At 41.0% G+C, this 16955-nt stretch overlaps 1 protein-coding gene and 1 long non-coding RNA gene across 3 annotated transcripts in view; one reads left to right on the forward strand and one right to left on the reverse strand.

The window, feature by feature from the left end:
• Positions 1–2581, reverse strand: part of LOC127543368 (uncharacterized) — a 30555-nt gene extending 27974 nt beyond the window's left edge. For both annotated transcript variants that reach the window (XR_007949222.1, XR_007949221.1), the window contains exons 1-2: positions 2434–2581; positions 2218–2278 (exon numbers count right to left, since the gene is read on the reverse strand). This is a non-coding gene — a long non-coding RNA (uncharacterized LOC127543368). The remainder of the gene's footprint in view (positions 1–2217; positions 2279–2433) is intronic.
• Positions 2582–9289: 6708 nt separating this feature from the next.
• LOC127560243 (serine protease 33-like) lies at positions 9290–15037 on the forward strand. Its single transcript, XM_051994703.1, has 6 exons — positions 9290–9328; positions 9670–9715; positions 10586–10745; positions 11861–12135; positions 12666–12811; positions 14480–15037. The coding sequence occupies exons 1-6, from the start codon at positions 9290–9292 to the stop codon at positions 14642–14644; spliced, it is 831 nt and encodes a 276-aa protein (XP_051850663.1). The 3' UTR covers positions 14645–15037.
• Positions 15038–16955: the final 1918 nt, after the last annotated feature.

Genomic DNA, 16955 nt, shown 5'->3' on the forward strand with positions numbered 1-16955 from the left:
CTTTCAAAATATCTTCTATGCTGCTCACCTTGGTATTTATTTCTTTGTTTAATAATCTGCTCATATCCGACATGGGCATCTCTAATCCCTTTTTTCTTCTGAGACTATGGACATGATTTCCAACTACACAACTAGGAGAAGATTATCAGCATTAAAAGGGGAGGATTTTATTTTAGGGAGAAGCTTGATTATTTTAAAAACTTTGCCATATTCCAAAGGCAATTCAACTCTTTCTCTCACAAGGCTAAATTCACTATCCATGGTCAATATCTGTCCAAAATATAAGTAATGAAGGAGGAGATCTGTAGTTTGTCCTTTCAACTTCGTGTCATTATCTGGACAATAAGTCCATTCTTCATCTGTTTGACCTTGCCTGGGTGAATAATAAGGCCAGACTCTGAAATAATCATGTCTCTCAGTTCAAAGAATCTGCAATATGCAAGGTCTTGCTCCAAACAGCACAATATCAATTAGAAACAAGTGTGTCTGAAGGCTCTCGCCATTAAGTTGGAGTCCCCCCCTCATGTAGTTTCTATATTGGATCTCCTTCACAACAGCATACAACACATTGAACTAGCTCACATCCTCCTCTTGGATAATTGCCTGGATATAAATGATAAAAATAGAGGGCTGGTTCAGGTTATCTCTATTGTTATATCTTTCAAGGAATCTTTATTTTCTACCCTAATTATATATGAGTTCTTAAGTAGTGAGATATGTTCCTTCCTCTCAATCAAAAAAAAAAATTTGGAAAATGTCAATGGCAGAATCTCCATCACCTAAAAAATCAGAATCATTTTTGAAAAGAATCATTATAGTTGACATTTCTTAATAAATTTAACAATTTATCAAGGATTTCTTCAATAATTTATGAGGTAAGTAATAGAGGTTTAAAGAGGCCAAATAGGTTGGAATTTGCCGGAACTAGCACAAAATTCAGTTGTTTCATTGCTGACAGATATTTATACAAAAGACAGGAGTAAATCCAGCTTTACCTAACCTTTCTGTTGTTGATCCTAAGTTTATTTCATTCTCATAAGGAAACATCACAAGGGCTGAAAATGCTTTTGCCTTAGCCTTAACATAGCTCCTGTATAGGTTTGCCGTGGATTCTATTATTGGGAATTGAAATTTTCTAATCCCAAATCAGATAGTTGGCTAGGAGCAAGGACTTCTAATGAGTACTATGAGAAATTTAGTCAGAAGAGCAAATTCAATATTAACCTAGGATTTCTGCTGGTTTTTATTCAACAATATTATTCAGATTCTTTACTATAGCTTTGCCTTGTTGAAAGACTTACTAACTATGACATACCAGTAGGTGGTAGCAGAGAATACAGATAGATCTGAAGATATTAAATAACAAAATTAAAATAAAATAAAACTCTCCATCTCTTTTCCCTAGATTTTCCATCTAGTAGTAGTGACAGTACCATACAAGAGAAAGGGATTTTTCATACAATAGCCAACTGAAGAAGTCAGGGTAGGGATTGGTATCCCCATTTTTAAAAAGAGAAAATCTCATCTCCCAATAATCCCAATAATGGAAGCTGACATTCCTTAAGCCCTTTGAGTCTTGGGGGTCCTTTCAGTAAGTTATAGCCAGACATTATCTCAATTGATTCTTACAACAACCATATAAGGAAAAGTACTACAAATGTTATTATTTACAGGTAGCAAAATCAAGACAATTAAATGCCTAGGATCACTCAGCATCAGAAACCGGATTTAAAATTAGATCGTTCTTGATCTTGATGGACATTCTTTCCATTCTATCTTTTTCCAATCAATTAAGAAGGATTTGTTAATGTGTCACTGGATGACACAGTGGATAAAGCACCAGCCCTGAAGTCAGGAGGACCTGAATTCCAATCCAACCTCAAACACTTAAAACTTACTAGTCGTGTGACCCCAGGCAAGTCACTTCATCACAATTACCTTGCCAAAAATAAAATAAAATAATTTTTAAAGAAGTACTTATTAAGCACCTACTATGTGTCAGCCACTATGCCAGATGTTGGGAACACAAGTGCAAAGGAATGAAACTATCCCAACTTGCAATGAGCTCCCATTCACATGGGAAGAAATCATGGGGCATGTCCCCTAGCAACTAGCTCTGCCCGCAACATCCTTAGGAAAGAGCCGAACCATTCTCCCCTGACTCCCAGGAGACCTGTTCCATGGGTCCATTACAGCATGGACAGAACCATAAATTACCTTGAATAACAGGGACTCGATTTCCCAGGAGGGGAAGGATCAAGAACAGCGGGCAAAGCATCTGGAGGGAAAGAAAGGAGAGAGGACTCAAGTCAACAATACTCGGACCTTCGATTCTAGGATCTGGGATGAACCCTCCAATGCAGCTCCTCTGTTCTGAGGGGCTGTAACCTGAGCTCCTCTGGCCAACGTCTGGGAGGGGAACAGGATCCTTACCTTGACCTTACCTTCTCGGGCTAAATTCTCTCCCTTGGTGGATTAAACACTCAGGACTGAAAGTAGGAAATACTTAGCCTTCCTCCAGAGTAGAAATGTGAGAGAGGGTAAGCAAATAGAGTTGGGACACCTGCCGAGAGGTCAGGTTACTTCCTTATTAGATTCCTACGCTTCCATTTTCTCCTATTCTAGTCCCCTTCCCCCTCCTGCTCCTCTGACTCCAGCCCCTATTTCCCTGCATGCTTCAAAGTCCAAGTCCCTGCCATCCACTGTGACTGAACCAAAAGTATTTAAGGAATCCTATAAATCCTGCTTAGATATAGCTCCTTGTGTTCCTCTATGTAATTTTGTGTAATATAATTAACCAGGACAGCTATAACATAGTAGCCCAAGAATCAATGAGATAATATTCAAGATCTACCTTTGGCAAATATTCACTGCATGACCCTAGGCAAGCCTTGATATTTCCTCAGGCAAATGCCTCAGGGAACTTCCCAGGACTTCAAGTTGTAGAACAGGTGCCAATCTATCCTGGTGGAAGGAGGTGACACACCTGGAGCTCTATCCCATAGATAAAATCAAAGATTCCATTTTCTTCCCCTCCCAAAAAAATAGATATATGTGTTTGTGTGTTAGCCCCTTCCTTCTACCATGAGCTCTTCGGGCAAGGGCCCTGTCTTATTAAGCATTTTGTATTCCCAAGTGTCCAGAATAATGCCCTGCCCACAACAGATATTTAATAAGGACTAGATGAGTGACTAATGAATAAGGTAATAAAGATTTCAGACTTTGTGGAGATCTTAGAGGTCATTCAACCCAACATTCTCATTTTGTAGCTGGGGAAATCACACAACACAATCATCCAACATTTGAACCCAAGGATTCTTGGTTCTCTATTATATCATATTATCTCTTTAATCCTATAATTTTATAGGGCAGAAAATGGAGAGCTGGATAGCTTAATAGATCTATCCAAGGTCACTTAGGAATGCAATAGCCCATAAAATTTCTAGCAAATCTATCTTACTCTCTCAAGACTATCCTGGTGCATCTATTCTTTCATGGTCCTTGAAGGAAAATAGAAATTTGTATCCTGGCATTTAACACAATATATCCTAATTGCTCAATCCTTTTTCATTTATTCTTTCATACATGTTTAAATTCCCTAGGGGTTACAGACTTTGTGTACTCCATGTATGTATGGAATTTTTAATTGTCCACTTATTTTGTCTTTTGGATTTTTTTTCTTTTGTTTTCTTTTTTCGGTAGTATTTTATTTTTCCAAATACATGCAAAGATATTTTTAATATTCAACTTTACAAATTTTTATGTTCCCAATTTTTCTTTCCCCTGACAAAAGCAACCTGATATAAGTTAAACATGTTGTTCACTTATATTGCCAAGCTATTTGATTTGTCTTCCATTTTGAATTAATAAATCCATTCATTTTGTAAAAGCACACACATCAGTGGAGACTCCTGATTCAAGGTTTTGTGTGGACTCAAAGTCCAGAGGTCTTCTGGAGACAGTTCAAACCAGCTAGCTAAAGAACCAGTTGTTAAATTTTCACTGCAATCATTTACACCTCAGACACTGACAAATGCTATAAATTATGGCTTGATAGTTTTATTGATTTTCTAGATTTGAGAAAATGATAGAGAAAATGTTAAAAATTAAAATTAAAAGGGTGTTATCTGCACTTTTTTGGAGAGTTCTTTATTAAACATTAACTAGCACACCCCTGATGCTGACCCACAAAGTTCTTGGCACATGGAAGCACCAGGTGCTATTACAAATGTATTATCTCCATTTTACAAATAAGGAAAATATTCACCTCAAAGATCACAAAAGAGAAACCCTATCATCCCCATTCTTTGAAAGACTCTCACTTTGTGGGATGTTTTCTCTTTTTGTTGTTTCAATCCAATTTTGCCAGACCCTAAACCCTACAAATCTCTTCTGGGACACAAGACTTCTTGTTTTCTATCTCTGATTCTCTGTATTCAAACTCCCATTTCCATATACAGCAGGAATGTTTAGCCCTTTTTGTATCATAGACCACGTTGATAAGCTAATGAAATTTATGAATTTGCATTTCAGAATAATATTTTTAAAAGCATAAAATAAAATACATAGGATTCCATTGAAATATAATCTGTAGACATAAAGAATATTATTATATACAGTATAGCTACAGGTCTATAATGTGATGTGAAAACAGTTATGATTTCTAGTTAGTGACAAAGTTATAGACAGTTATAATACTACTGTGGTTTGTTGCCTACATTCATAATTGAAGGAAATGATAAATTTGTTAGAGGCTAGTAATAATAAAGGTGTTATTTTTTCCCATTCAGATCCATGGACCCCTTGAAATCAATCAGCAAGGGAAAGAAGGGAGGGGCTACTTCTCTAAAATACCAAGTAGATACTTCAATACTAATCTGCCTGTACCTAACCCTACCCTTCACAACTTACAATTCTTGAGGAAAGGAGAGAACAGGAGAGGGGAAGGAAATGGAGGGAAGAGGAAGGGAAAGATGCTCTGCATTTCTATATCAACCTCTCGTCTTTTATTTTCTTTTTTTTTTTTGTAGTAATAGTAGTAGCTAGCATTTATTTAGCACATAAGGGATGCAAAGGTTTATCTCTTTTGATCTTCACAATACCTCTGAGAAATAGGCCCTACAATTACTCCCCTTTTACAAGCAAACTGAAGCTGAAAGTAAGTGACTTTCCCAGAATTACCCAGCTAATAAGTGTGTGAGACAGAATAAAAACTCAAATCTTCCTGTCTTTAAGTGCAACACTTTATCTGCTAGTAGTCCTGCAACCATTGTCATATTGAAGGCCAAGGAGTGGAATACAAACAAAAATAATATGAATTGAACATGTTGAGTGCCTCTGTAAGTCAGATATCAATGGTATTGAGAATTCCTAAGAAGGAAAGATTATTCTGACTTGTGGGACTTGGAAAGGTTGCATGGAGATATACTGCCTCTTCTTCTCCTTTCTTCTTTCCTTTTCTCTCTTCTCTCCTTTTTTTCTTGTTCTCTCCTCTCCTCTCCTCTCCTCTACTTCTTCTCTTCTCTCAGAATGCCAGCAAGACTTCTCAACTCCTGGCTTCCTTCCATCCCTCAGAGTGTGCCAGAGTTAGTAAGGAGGAAGTGGTTTGGGGCTCTTCAGATATTCCCGGACCTTCCTTAATCCTTCTTCCTTCTCAATTACGAATGAAACAAAGTGGAAGCTGAATGCAATCCTTTGATCTGGGCTCAGACAAAAGCCATAACCTGGTTCAAGTCATACAGAAAGTGAAGACTGGAGCTGGGATGATAACCCAGTTCTCCTAGCTCCCAGACTGGAATTCTGCCTTAGAATAGAAGTTTCTTTTTCCAATGGAGCTCTTGGGTCTCAGAGGGATGGGATGAAAGGAAAAGAGATAAGTCCTAGACCATGACATACTATGACCTCTAGATTCAAATATAAATTTCCCTATTTGGCATTTATAGCCCTTCACAATTTGGTTCCAATTTAACTTTCCATTCTTTTAAAACATTACTCCCCTTCACTCACTCTTCAATCTGGCCAAATTGGCCTTCTTGCTGCCTCTCACACTCAACCTTCCAAATCCCACTTCTGTGACTTTGCATGGATTCTTCCCCATGGCTATCATACCCTCCCTCTTTACCTCTAGTTTCCACTTTCTGCAAAACATCTTTACTGTTCCCTCTTAATCACTGGAATCTCACCCTCCAAAATGACCTTATATTTATTTTAAATCGTCTTTTAAAAACCACACCTTTACTATGTTTTTATTTTTATCATGTTTTATTTTTTCCAATTACATGTAAAGATAGTTTTCAACATTCACTTTTTTAAGATGTTGATTTCCATATTTTCCCTCCCTTCCTCTCTTCTCCCCTCCCTAAGATGGCAAGAAATCTGATATAGATTATGATATAAATTGTGTCCCCTTTAACCTTTGAGAGGGCCCTGAAACTGTGCCCTTTAATCTGTGAAAGAAGAGTGATTCAAGGTCTTAAGCTCTCCCCTGGGAAAAGCATACCTTTCCAAGACTAAACCTTTTCCAAGTTAAGTGGTCTCATTCAATTGGAGATCTCAGCCTGACAGTCCTCTATTGAATGGCTCAAACTGCTTCCAATGACTCAAATTCCCAGTTAAGTAATCTCATTCAATTTTGAATTGAATTGAAGCCCCAAGCCTCAGCTAATAAAAGATAACTCTGAACCCCGAATCTTTGCAGAAATCCTAACAGACTATGCCCACTGTTGAAGATATTCTCTTCTCAGGGTAACCTATCTTTGCTTTATTCCCTGCCCACTAAGAAAGGCTGATCTACTAGCAAGATGGTTTCTTAGGGGAAATAAAATTCCTTTTGCCTCAGATTTCAGGTTTGTGAATTCTTTCTCATAGGACCTCTGGTTCCAACCAGAGGGGATCTCCCACCCCAATTCTCACATCATTTATACATATTCAATCATATTAAACATATTTACCCATTAGTTATATTGTGAAAGGAAAAATTAGAATAAAAGGGAAAAAACAATCAAAAATTGTATGCTTCAATCTGCATTCAGATTCCATCAGTTTTTTCTCTGAATAAGGATAGCATCTTCCATCACAAGTCCATTGGAATTATCTGGGATCACTGCACTGCTAAGAAGAGCCAAATCTATCATAGTTTGATCATCATACAGTCTTGCTGTTACTCTGCACAATGTTCTTCTGATTTTGCTCACTTCTCAGCAACAGTTCAAATTTTTCTGAAATCTGAGTGCTCATTATTTTTATAGCACAATTGCATTCAGATTCCACAACTTGTTCAGCCATTTCCTAATTGATGAGCATTCCCTCAATTTTCAATACCTTGCCAACACAAAAAGAGCTGCTGCAAACATTTTTGTACAAGTGGGTCCTTTTCCATTTTTTATGATCTCTTTGGAGGCCTACAGGTGATGTTAGATCAAAGGGCATGCAGTTTTATAGCCCTTTAGACATAGTTCCAAATTGTTCTCCAGAGTGGTTAGATGAGTTTTCACAATTCTACTAACAACACATTTGTATTTTTGGATATATTTATCAGTATCATAGATTTAGAGACCATCTAATCCAGAAGTTGTTCACTTTTTTTGTTCCTTTGGTAAAGTTTATGAACTCCTCAGAATGTTTTTAAATATATAAACTAAAATACATAAGATTTAAAAAAGAAACCAATTATATTGAAATAATTATCTAAAAGAAATTTAAGTTCACAGGCATCTAATCCAGCACTTCATTTTACAAATGAGGAAATTGATGTTGATATGAGTTTAACTAACTTGCCCAAAATCACACAAGTAGCAAGGAAGCACCAAAAGTGACATTTGAACTTGGGTTCTTTGATGTTAAAGCCAATTCATTTTCAAGGGTACCATGCTATCTCCTTTGTATTCACATGATTTCCCCCATAAAATGGGAATTCTTTCAAGGTTGGGGTTGTTTGATGTATGAACCCATCCCATCATCTAGTAGACATACAATAAAAAACTTTTTGATTAATATGAATGAAGTAGCACAGCATACAGGTGTGAGAGGAAGAAGGCCAGAGGAATGATGAAAAAACGGGGAAGGATGGTTTGGGGTCAGAAAAAACACAGAGATAGGTCAGCTGAAGCTGGTGGTGGGGTAGAGCAGTGTTTTAGCTTTCCATGACCTCCTCCTAGGGGCATCAATCTGATTGGTCCCTAATGACTTTGAAAATTCTGTCTAAACACAGGGACAGATAGATAGGATTACCTGGGGATGGGGACTGGATTGTGACTATGGAGAAAATTCTAAGGCTGGGAGAAGGGGACAGGGAATCTTTGCTATATCCAGTTCTTCTGCCCCTCTCCTTGAATACTTGAGTCCTTGAGTCCTTTTGCATGTTGTTCTATCTGGGAAAAGGATAGGAGTATGCTGGTAAATATTTAACAACCAGCTTTGGAGAGGGGAAAGGTATAGACAAAACATTTTAATAGTTTAATCTGCATAATTAACATTTCCTTAAGTCTAGACAATCCACACAACAATGAATTCCGACCTAATTTGTAGCATTTGCTGATTTCTAAGGTGTAGATGCTCTCACTGAAAATGCTAGTAAGCCAGTTTAAGCAGGCTCTTGCACAATCCTGGCTGAGGGTGACTTGGCTTGGGCATAACCTCAGCCCATTCCTTTGATCACAGCTAATGGTCAGATAATGGCAAAATGGTTGTTTCTTAAATGCAAGATCAATCGTGCAAGAAACTCTTCAGAATCTGCCTTGGCTTTGAGCCTACAGTCAAAATCTAGAACAAAACAAACAAACAAAAAAACATTGGGCCAATTCAGCTCTATAAACTTCCATTAATCATTCCCTATATACAAAGGATTATTAAATTTGTCAATGAATAAGGGACCAAGTTTGGGTAAAATATTATTCTTGCCCTCAGGGAGCTTCTAATAATAGAAGTAGAGTAGAAGAGTAATCTTGATCCTCATCTGCCCATTCTTCTCCCCAGAACTCCCAGTCACAAAAGGCTCTTCATACCCATTCTCAATGTTCTCTCCATTTTCCAAAGAACCCAGAAATTCAATCCATCTCAACCTTATCCGAAACTTCTAGTCTCCCAGAAAGTGTGACCCTTCCACCCTTGGTCTCATTTGTTCAATCAAGGAAGAGGTGGAGAGATAAGGGGGAGGAAAGGGGATGGCTGCTTCCAACAATAATAGAGCAAAAGTGGGAGGGATAAGTCAAGGTCCTGAGGGAACAAGGAAACTGAGCTGTAATCAGTGAGAGTACAGAATAGTACCTGAGAGTTCTACAAAGATTCACTCATGGACAAAGCTGTCAGGAAAAGAATTTTCCCCAGACAGGTAAGGTGAGTGAAAGAAGGGCAAATTCTGTGATGGGGAGGACAGTAAAGGCTGGTGGTGAGGCAAGCTAGTTTCCCATGCATTTCCAAAGGTTCGATCCAATCTGGCCTGGTCCTAATGACTTATAATATGGGGTCTGCCTCCCACTTTCTATAACAGAAAGTATACTGATACCTCCTGTGTCTGGGTAGTAGATTGGGAGAGGGAAAAGGAGTTAGCAAGATCTTTGATATGGTAATTTGGAAATTAAATTAATAAAGTGGAAATTAAAACCACCACTTCAGAGGAGGGCCCCATAGTAGATACTGGTCCACTCATCTCTGTTCCCTCTTCTCCTCTAGATGCTTTCTTTTTTCTTCTTGAGTCTTCTCCTCTTAGGGGAAAGGGGTAAGTGTAATTCCCAACAATCAAGTTAACTCTCAAGGTCTAAGTCCTTGGGATGAAAGGAAACAAGGATGATAGAGTAGACCTCTGTAGGTCCTGCTCTTCTGTTCATAGGAATGGGCTTCATATCTGGAACCAGATGTCCTGCCTCATCCATTCCCATCTCACATAAAGCTACCTCCAAGCCCCTAAACACCTATTCATCCAACCCCTGTCCCAAGCCCTAAAAACTATCCCAGATACTCTTCTTCCCTACACCTTGGGATTTTTCCTAGGACTATAGGTAGTATTGGGAGGATGGGAGGTGGTAATAGAAAGGTAATCCCATGGGAATTCCAGAATCCAAGAGAAAGGGATTGGGAAAATGAAACCAAAAATATTTAGGCAGACCTGGCTTGTATCAGTCTTTCCTGAGGGAGGAAAAAGAGTGGGAAGAAGTGGAGAAAACCAGTTACTCTCATTTGTTTCCCAATTTTATGCTTTTCTAAATTTGTTGGACTTCCAAATCAGATGACTTGGGTTTGGGTCCTGATTTTGCCACCACTAACTGTGCGACCCTGAACATATATTTATCATCTTCTCTGGGGCTCAATTTCCTTAAATGAAATAAGGGGATTAAAATAGATGCTGGCTTTGTACGTTTTATATCCACTGTCTCATATATGAATTAAGCAATACGATAGTTCTATGTGACAGATTAAAAATTGAGTTACAACATGGCTTGCCAAAGATTCTACTGTGAAGGGTGCTAGAGTCAGATTAGAGCCCAGGATTCCTGACTCCAAGCCCTGTGGTGAGTTCTCTTACTAGAGAGGGATCAGGAGTGTGGGTAGCTTCGTGGGCTGCTCTCATGACCCTCATGTTTGTTGGCAGTGAACAGCATGTCCCCAGAGCCTCGCATTGTGGGAGGCTGGGCTTCCCAGTGGGGACAGTGGCCATGGCAGGTGAGCATCCGGGAGCAAGGTCAGCACGTGTGTGGTGGCTCGCTCATCAATCACCAGTGGGTACTTACAGCTGCCCACTGCGTGCCCAGGTGAGTCACCTTTTCCCAAGCAGAGTGAGCAAGGCAAGGGAGCGAGCGGCTGGTCCTTAGCAGGAATTGCTCCTCATGGAGAGAAGGGGATGACATCAGAGAATGATAAAATGTCGGGACTGAAATATCAAATCCAAACCTTTCATTTTACCTCGGGGGAATTTGAGGACCACAGGTTGAGATACATACACAAGGTGACACATACCTATAAGAGTTCCATTCCATCTTTTCTTGCCTTCACAAAAAAGAGCAAATCTTGTTTCCATTATAGCCATGCACAACTCCTACTAGAGCTACCAGGAGCCAGGCTCAGTAAGGATCCAAACTAAAACAAAAAAAAAACGGCACTTTAACCATCCAGCACCCTCATTTATGTAAAAGGGGACTGAGGACCAGAACAGTGAAGGGAACTGTCCAAGATCATACAAGTAGTAAGCAATTCAGATCATCTGGCTCCAAGTTCAGTGTTCATTGTACTGGCAAGCACAGCAGAACTTACAAATCCAAGGGAGCATTGTTCCTTTGAACTGCTTCCTTGATGTGGTTCTGGATTCTAGCAGACAGAATCCTAGCCCAGGAGGAAAGATGTCTGGATTCTTGTCCTGACTCTACCAAGAAAGTTATTTTCCTATCTGGGTCTCAGTCTTTCTATTTGCAACATGAATGGATGGAATTTGGTGACATCTTAGGTGCCCTCTAGCTCTGAGATTCTCAGAATCTTTTCCTTGAAAATTTCCTGAGTGAGCAGCTTTATGGATATCTACTTGTAGTCCCCATGGTGACCACTGGCAAAGGGTCACTCCTTCTTTAGGAGGGTAAGTTTAGGATCCATTTGTTAGGCCATCATTATCATAATTATATCATTTACATTGATAGGAGCATTTAAAGGCATCCAGAATATTTTCCTCAGCAAATCCATAAGTTAGATAACATAAGGGTTATTTATCCCCATTTTACAGATTATAGTAACTGAAGCTCAGAGGGGCAGGGAATATACCTCAACTCCCACAAGAAGGGAATAGCAGGGCTGAGACTTGACCTCAGGTCTTGTGACTGCAGACCTGTCTGTTTTTGCCTGCCTATTGTTTCCTGACTTTGTTACTCTCCCCTGATAGTTCAGGGAATCCCAGGAACCTGCAGATCCAACTGGGGGAAAAGTACCTCTATACCAAGCCCCGCTATTCCATCTTAGTTCCTGTGAGTCAGATACAGTTGCACCCCCAGTATGATGGGGATGCCCTTCATGGAAGAGACATTGCACTGTTGAAGATGAGACGACCTGTGCCTTTCTCCAAATTCATCAGGCCCATCACCCTGGCCCCACCTGGGACGCAGGTCCCACCGAAGACCCGATGCTGGGTGACCGGCTGGGGGGATATCAGGGAAAATGGTGAGATAGAGGGAGGTGGGGGCTGGGGTTGGAGTGGCCCATCCATACCTTGGACACAGTACACGACCCCCCTGCCAGGACTCCACATAACTCACACATAAGGAAAGACCTTCATGAATTAAAAGGCCTCAAGGGAACCCCTTTGATTCTCCAAAGGAAGCTTTCTTCCTCCTAGACCTGGCATAGTACCTAAAATTATGTCATTAGCTTCAATACTTCATTTGTTCATCCTAAATTCGTCTGAGTATAACCTTCCCTGGAAGAAGGATTTGTTATAAAAGGAGAAATCTTCAGTTCCCTAGTACCGTTAATCAGTTCCCTAGAACTAGAGAAAGGGTGAGGGATAACTTTGAAACTCAAGCACTCTGAAATCAAGACCTGGAAGAGAAATAAAATGAGGAAGCCGAAGGCAGCCACCAGTGCTCGTGAGCTGGCTCTGTGCCCCTCTTCCAGCATGAGCTCCCCCGTGCCAGCTATCCCCATGGTGGTCACGGAGGACCTTGCTCCACATCTCCTGTCCTTGCCCACAGTGCCCCTGCCTTCGTCCTATCCGCTGCAAGAGACTGATGTGCACATCGTGGACACACAGAGATGCCGAGAGCTCTATGACCCAGAGCCCATTAGGAATGAAATGCTGTGTGCTGGATATTCCCGGGAGCGTAAGAACTTCTGTGATGTGAGTCACCCCCAACCCCTTCCTCACCAGAAAGCTCAGCTCTCAGACTATTTACAGGGACCCAGGGTACTGGTCTGCTAGGCTGTTTCCAGCTCATCTCAACAAGCCCCCTGGAGGCCACAGGACCACAGACCATAGAATCTGAATGGAATTTCAAAGCCACTTAGTCCAATCCCTCATTTTTCTGAGGGGCTGTGCAGGCCAAGAGAGAGGAAGGGGTTCATCCAAGATCACACAATAACTTAGCAGTTACAAGTAGACTCACTCACAGGTCTTTTTATTCCTAGTCCAGAGGTCTAGCCACTTCACCACAATTCCTCTAACCCTATAATTGATGATGATTAATTAATATCTGCCTAATCTCATTCAAGCCAGTTTGTAATAACTCTATTTAAATGATGCTTCAACATTTACAGAGCCCCTTCCTCACAACAGTCCCACGAAGAAATAGAACATCTATCCCATTTTGCAGATAAGAAAATCTCTACATATACCCCTTCTTAGCATTGTGAGTGAATTGATTTAGAAATCAGGAGACATGTTCTCTAATCCATATTCTGCCACTTACAAAAACCTAGACTAAAAAGGAGACTCAACTAGACTGTAGACCCCCTAAGAATTCAGGCCATCATTTCTCTTCTGCCTAACTTGACCTCTTTCCACTGACCCTAGAGGTTTTGGGATAGGGTACAATTTCTCTCCCTATGATTACCACCAGTTCTGGTCTAAATATCCCCTTCCTTCTCCTTAGTTCATGTGATGATAGAGAATAAGAATATCTTTTTTTAAGTTTAATTAGCATTTAAGAGAAATAAGATACATCCAAATTAATCCATCAAAAGGGAAATAGGATAGTGGTAGCTGGTACTAATAATCTTTTGCCCACTCTGAGATTACTTGCAGCAGATAAAGAAACAAGAGACCAGTTCTTTCTGCTGATGTTTCTAAAGTGGAATAAAGATGACTGTGTGGGAAGATGGGAGAGTAAGAAAATATAAAGTATGAGGATCTTGAGTCTTTTTTTTTTTAATTCTCTTGAATCCTGCAGCCAGACAGCCCTTCGTTCTATGAAGCATAGAATGGATGAATCATAGAACACATGGATTTTATTCTAAGACTGGTCCAAATGTCCAAAATGACTGGTACGGCTTTCTGAGCTGGAATTTTGCCCACATGGCTCCCATCTATCCCAATCCCTTGTGCACAAACACCTTTTTGTCCTGAATCAAGAAGATCACCTCTACCCCAATTTTGCTTCTTGGGTCTGTGCCCTTAGGAAGCTTCTCCCTTACTTACTGGTCCCTCCTACCAGGATCTGCCTTCTAAGTACCATGAGTCTGGCACATTTTTTGAGGTTCTATTTGTTTCTGAGAAACATTCCTCACATTTCTTCCTTAAGAGAACTATTCACTATGGTCCTCACAAATTTGCAATTGCCTGTGTACGTGCCCACTCGCTCATTCAGTTGGACCCAACTACGATTCTTATAACGCTTAGGAAAGAACCAGGAAGTCCATTCCTCTCTGAGTTTTTATTTTTATTGTTCTCTGAGGGCAATTATCTCTGCCCTGTCCGTACCTCAAAGGGATTTGGATGTGGATAATAAAACGATCGGAGCAGGGTGCCATAAACTGCGAGATGCTGGTACTATCTTTTTCCTTCTCTTAGGGTGACTCTGGGGGCCCTCTTGTCTGTCAACTTAGAGACAGAAGTTGGATCCAGGTGGGTGTAGTGAGCTTCATCAGAAGTTGTGCTGACCCCCTACTTCCAGGTGTCTATTCCAGGGTTTCCTCCTACGTGCCCTGGATCCGCCAGTCTGTACCTCTGCCCTGAGATCCAGTGTGGCGTCCCCCTGAGCTCTGATGACCTCAGAATCAAGCCACAGATTCCTGACTCCTACTGATTTAAAGAATTTTTCCTTCACCCCATCCTATTCTCTGCCTTGACCCTTCCTGCTTTCCTCAATTCTCCTTCTATTCTCTCTCATATGTCCCCAGTTCCATGTACTTGGCTCCATTATAGCCCTATTCATGCCCTGGCTCCAGACTTCATGAAGGGAAAAAAATGGGATGGAGGGGTTCTCAGGAGAAGAAGAAAAATCTGGCATGCCAGCATATCACTGCTGGTAGGGGAAAGAACCAGCCATAGGTTCCCATCCTGGGAACAGGAGGAAGCAGGAAAAGGGGAAAGGGTCAGGACAAAAGGACTATTGATGGAGCCGGTATAAACATTGTGGTCCCATTATCTTCTGTAAAGTGATTAAACTGTTTGCAAAGAAACTTCCTTCTGGGTCAGCTCAGTTAGTCATCTCATCGCCAGCTCTTTCCTTAACACTCCCAACAGTGACCGTGAACCTCATCGGGAGAGACCCATACTCCGGGAAATCTCCTGCAGCTTTACACTAGTGACTGTACCTTTCCCTCTGGAATGAGCTCTGGAGAGCTCATTTTGTCTCCATGAGCTTTTCCTAGCCATGACTTAAAATCTCCATCCAATCTCCTCTCGGGCCTGCAGAATTCTGGAACTGCTCACCCTTGGAAATGCTCCCTGTTCAACCCCAGGGTCCCCAGGCTGGAGGACTGGAGCATCAAGAGGCATAGAAGGTAGAGAAGTAGGTCCTTTCAACACGCCTTTCCCCGGTTCTTCATGTGTGTCTAGCCCTGCGCTGAGAGAACTAACTTCTTCCTTGATCTAGGAGGACCCTCGGAATCACGCTGTCAGACAGGAGCTGAGACCGCCAGGCAGCATAATAAATAGAACACAATCTGTGAAATTGGGAGGACTGCACTCAAATCCCACCTTAGACAATTAGCAGCTACATCTAAGTGGTGTCACAATGCACAGAGCGCTAAGCCTGGAGTCAGGAAGTTTCATCTCCCCTGAGTTTTCAAATCTGACCTCACCCATTACTTCAGGAGAAATCTCAGGACCCAACACGTCTTGTCAGCGCCAGTGCCAAGGGCTCTGATCCAATGGCAATCTCACAAGCTCGCACAAAAGGTCAGCCCCGGAAGGCCTCCCGGATGCTCAGGTGGTGATGCAGCTTCTGGAGGGGTCCCAGAGCCTGAATCCCATAGAGCCTTCCCTTGGAACATAGGCTTTCTGGCATGCTAGGAAACAACTACAGATTTCCAGCATAAGCCAACCCCTTCCTGTGGCTGGTTGACATAGTCTAATCTCACACAGGGCGGGAACGTTACCTGGTCTCTGAAAGATGGAGAATTGGTTAAAGTGGATGTGATATGGATATTCCACTTGCGGAAATAACCCAGTGAGAAACTAGCCAGTCTGAAGGAGAGAGCACAGGAGCAGAAAAGAAAGGGGAGGTTAGGACACGGTCAGTTTGGAACTCCAATTAACCTGGGGGAGGAGGGACAGATTTGGGATCAAAGGTCATTAAATTCACTAATTTATTCAACAAGTATTAAGAATTGGCTCTGTGCCGGACTCCATGCTAAGTGCAAGAAATATGCAGACAAAAAGGAAAAAGATCCTGCCCTCAAGAAGCTTACATTCTATTAAATAACAAACTGAATTATCTGGCTCCCAACAGCAGGCCCAAGAGCAGATTGGATTGAGGTTTTGAGTCTATAAATCAATTGAATAGAGCCACGGCTAGGAAAAGCTCATGGAGACAAATGCCAGATCACTGAGTCACACCTGTTCCAGAAGGAGGAGTACAGTAACGAGTAAGGCTGCAGGAGATTTCCCAGACGATGGGTCTCCCCAGTAATGCTTAGATGGATGTCATTCCCAGAGTAAAGGCTATGGGTACTTTATGCAGGAAGGTGTTCATCTTTCATGGACACATACTTCCATACAGAATACTGGGAAAATCTCTCTGGAAAGAAGACTCATTTAATTGCTACCAATCCCTGCACTAGCAGGCTCTCTAACTCCAATGTATCAGAAGCAAGTTCAATTCAATTCAACAAGCACTAAGTATTTCCTGTGTACAAGGCCCTTTTTTAAGTGCTAAGGAATACAAAGAGAAATAAGACAAAGATCTTACTCTAATGAAGTTTACAATCTAAAAAGGAGAAAAAGACATTTCCATACATAGTTATAATACAAGGTCAGACTTTATATCAGGAATGCATAAACATAATGCTAAGTCATGAAGTATCATTTTCCCAGGTTGCAA

Source organism: Antechinus flavipes, chromosome 1 (assembly GCF_016432865.1).
Source record: "Antechinus flavipes isolate AdamAnt ecotype Samford, QLD, Australia chromosome 1, AdamAnt_v2, whole genome shotgun sequence".
NCBI classification, from domain to species: Eukaryota; Metazoa; Chordata; class Mammalia; order Dasyuromorphia; family Dasyuridae; genus Antechinus; species Antechinus flavipes.

Coding starts and splice junctions, on each gene's coding strand:
- LOC127560243 (XM_051994703.1), top strand. CDS start 9,290: ATGGACAAAGCTGTCAGGAAAAGAATTTTCCCCAGACAG. Junction 9,716..10,585: donor TCTCCTCTTAGGGGAAAGGG/GTAAGTGTAATT, acceptor GTTTGTTGGCAG/TGAACAGCATGTCCCCAGAG. Junction 12,812..14,479: donor AGCGTAAGAACTTCTGTGAT/GTGAGTCACCCC, acceptor TCCTTCTCTTAG/GGTGACTCTGGGGGCCCTCT.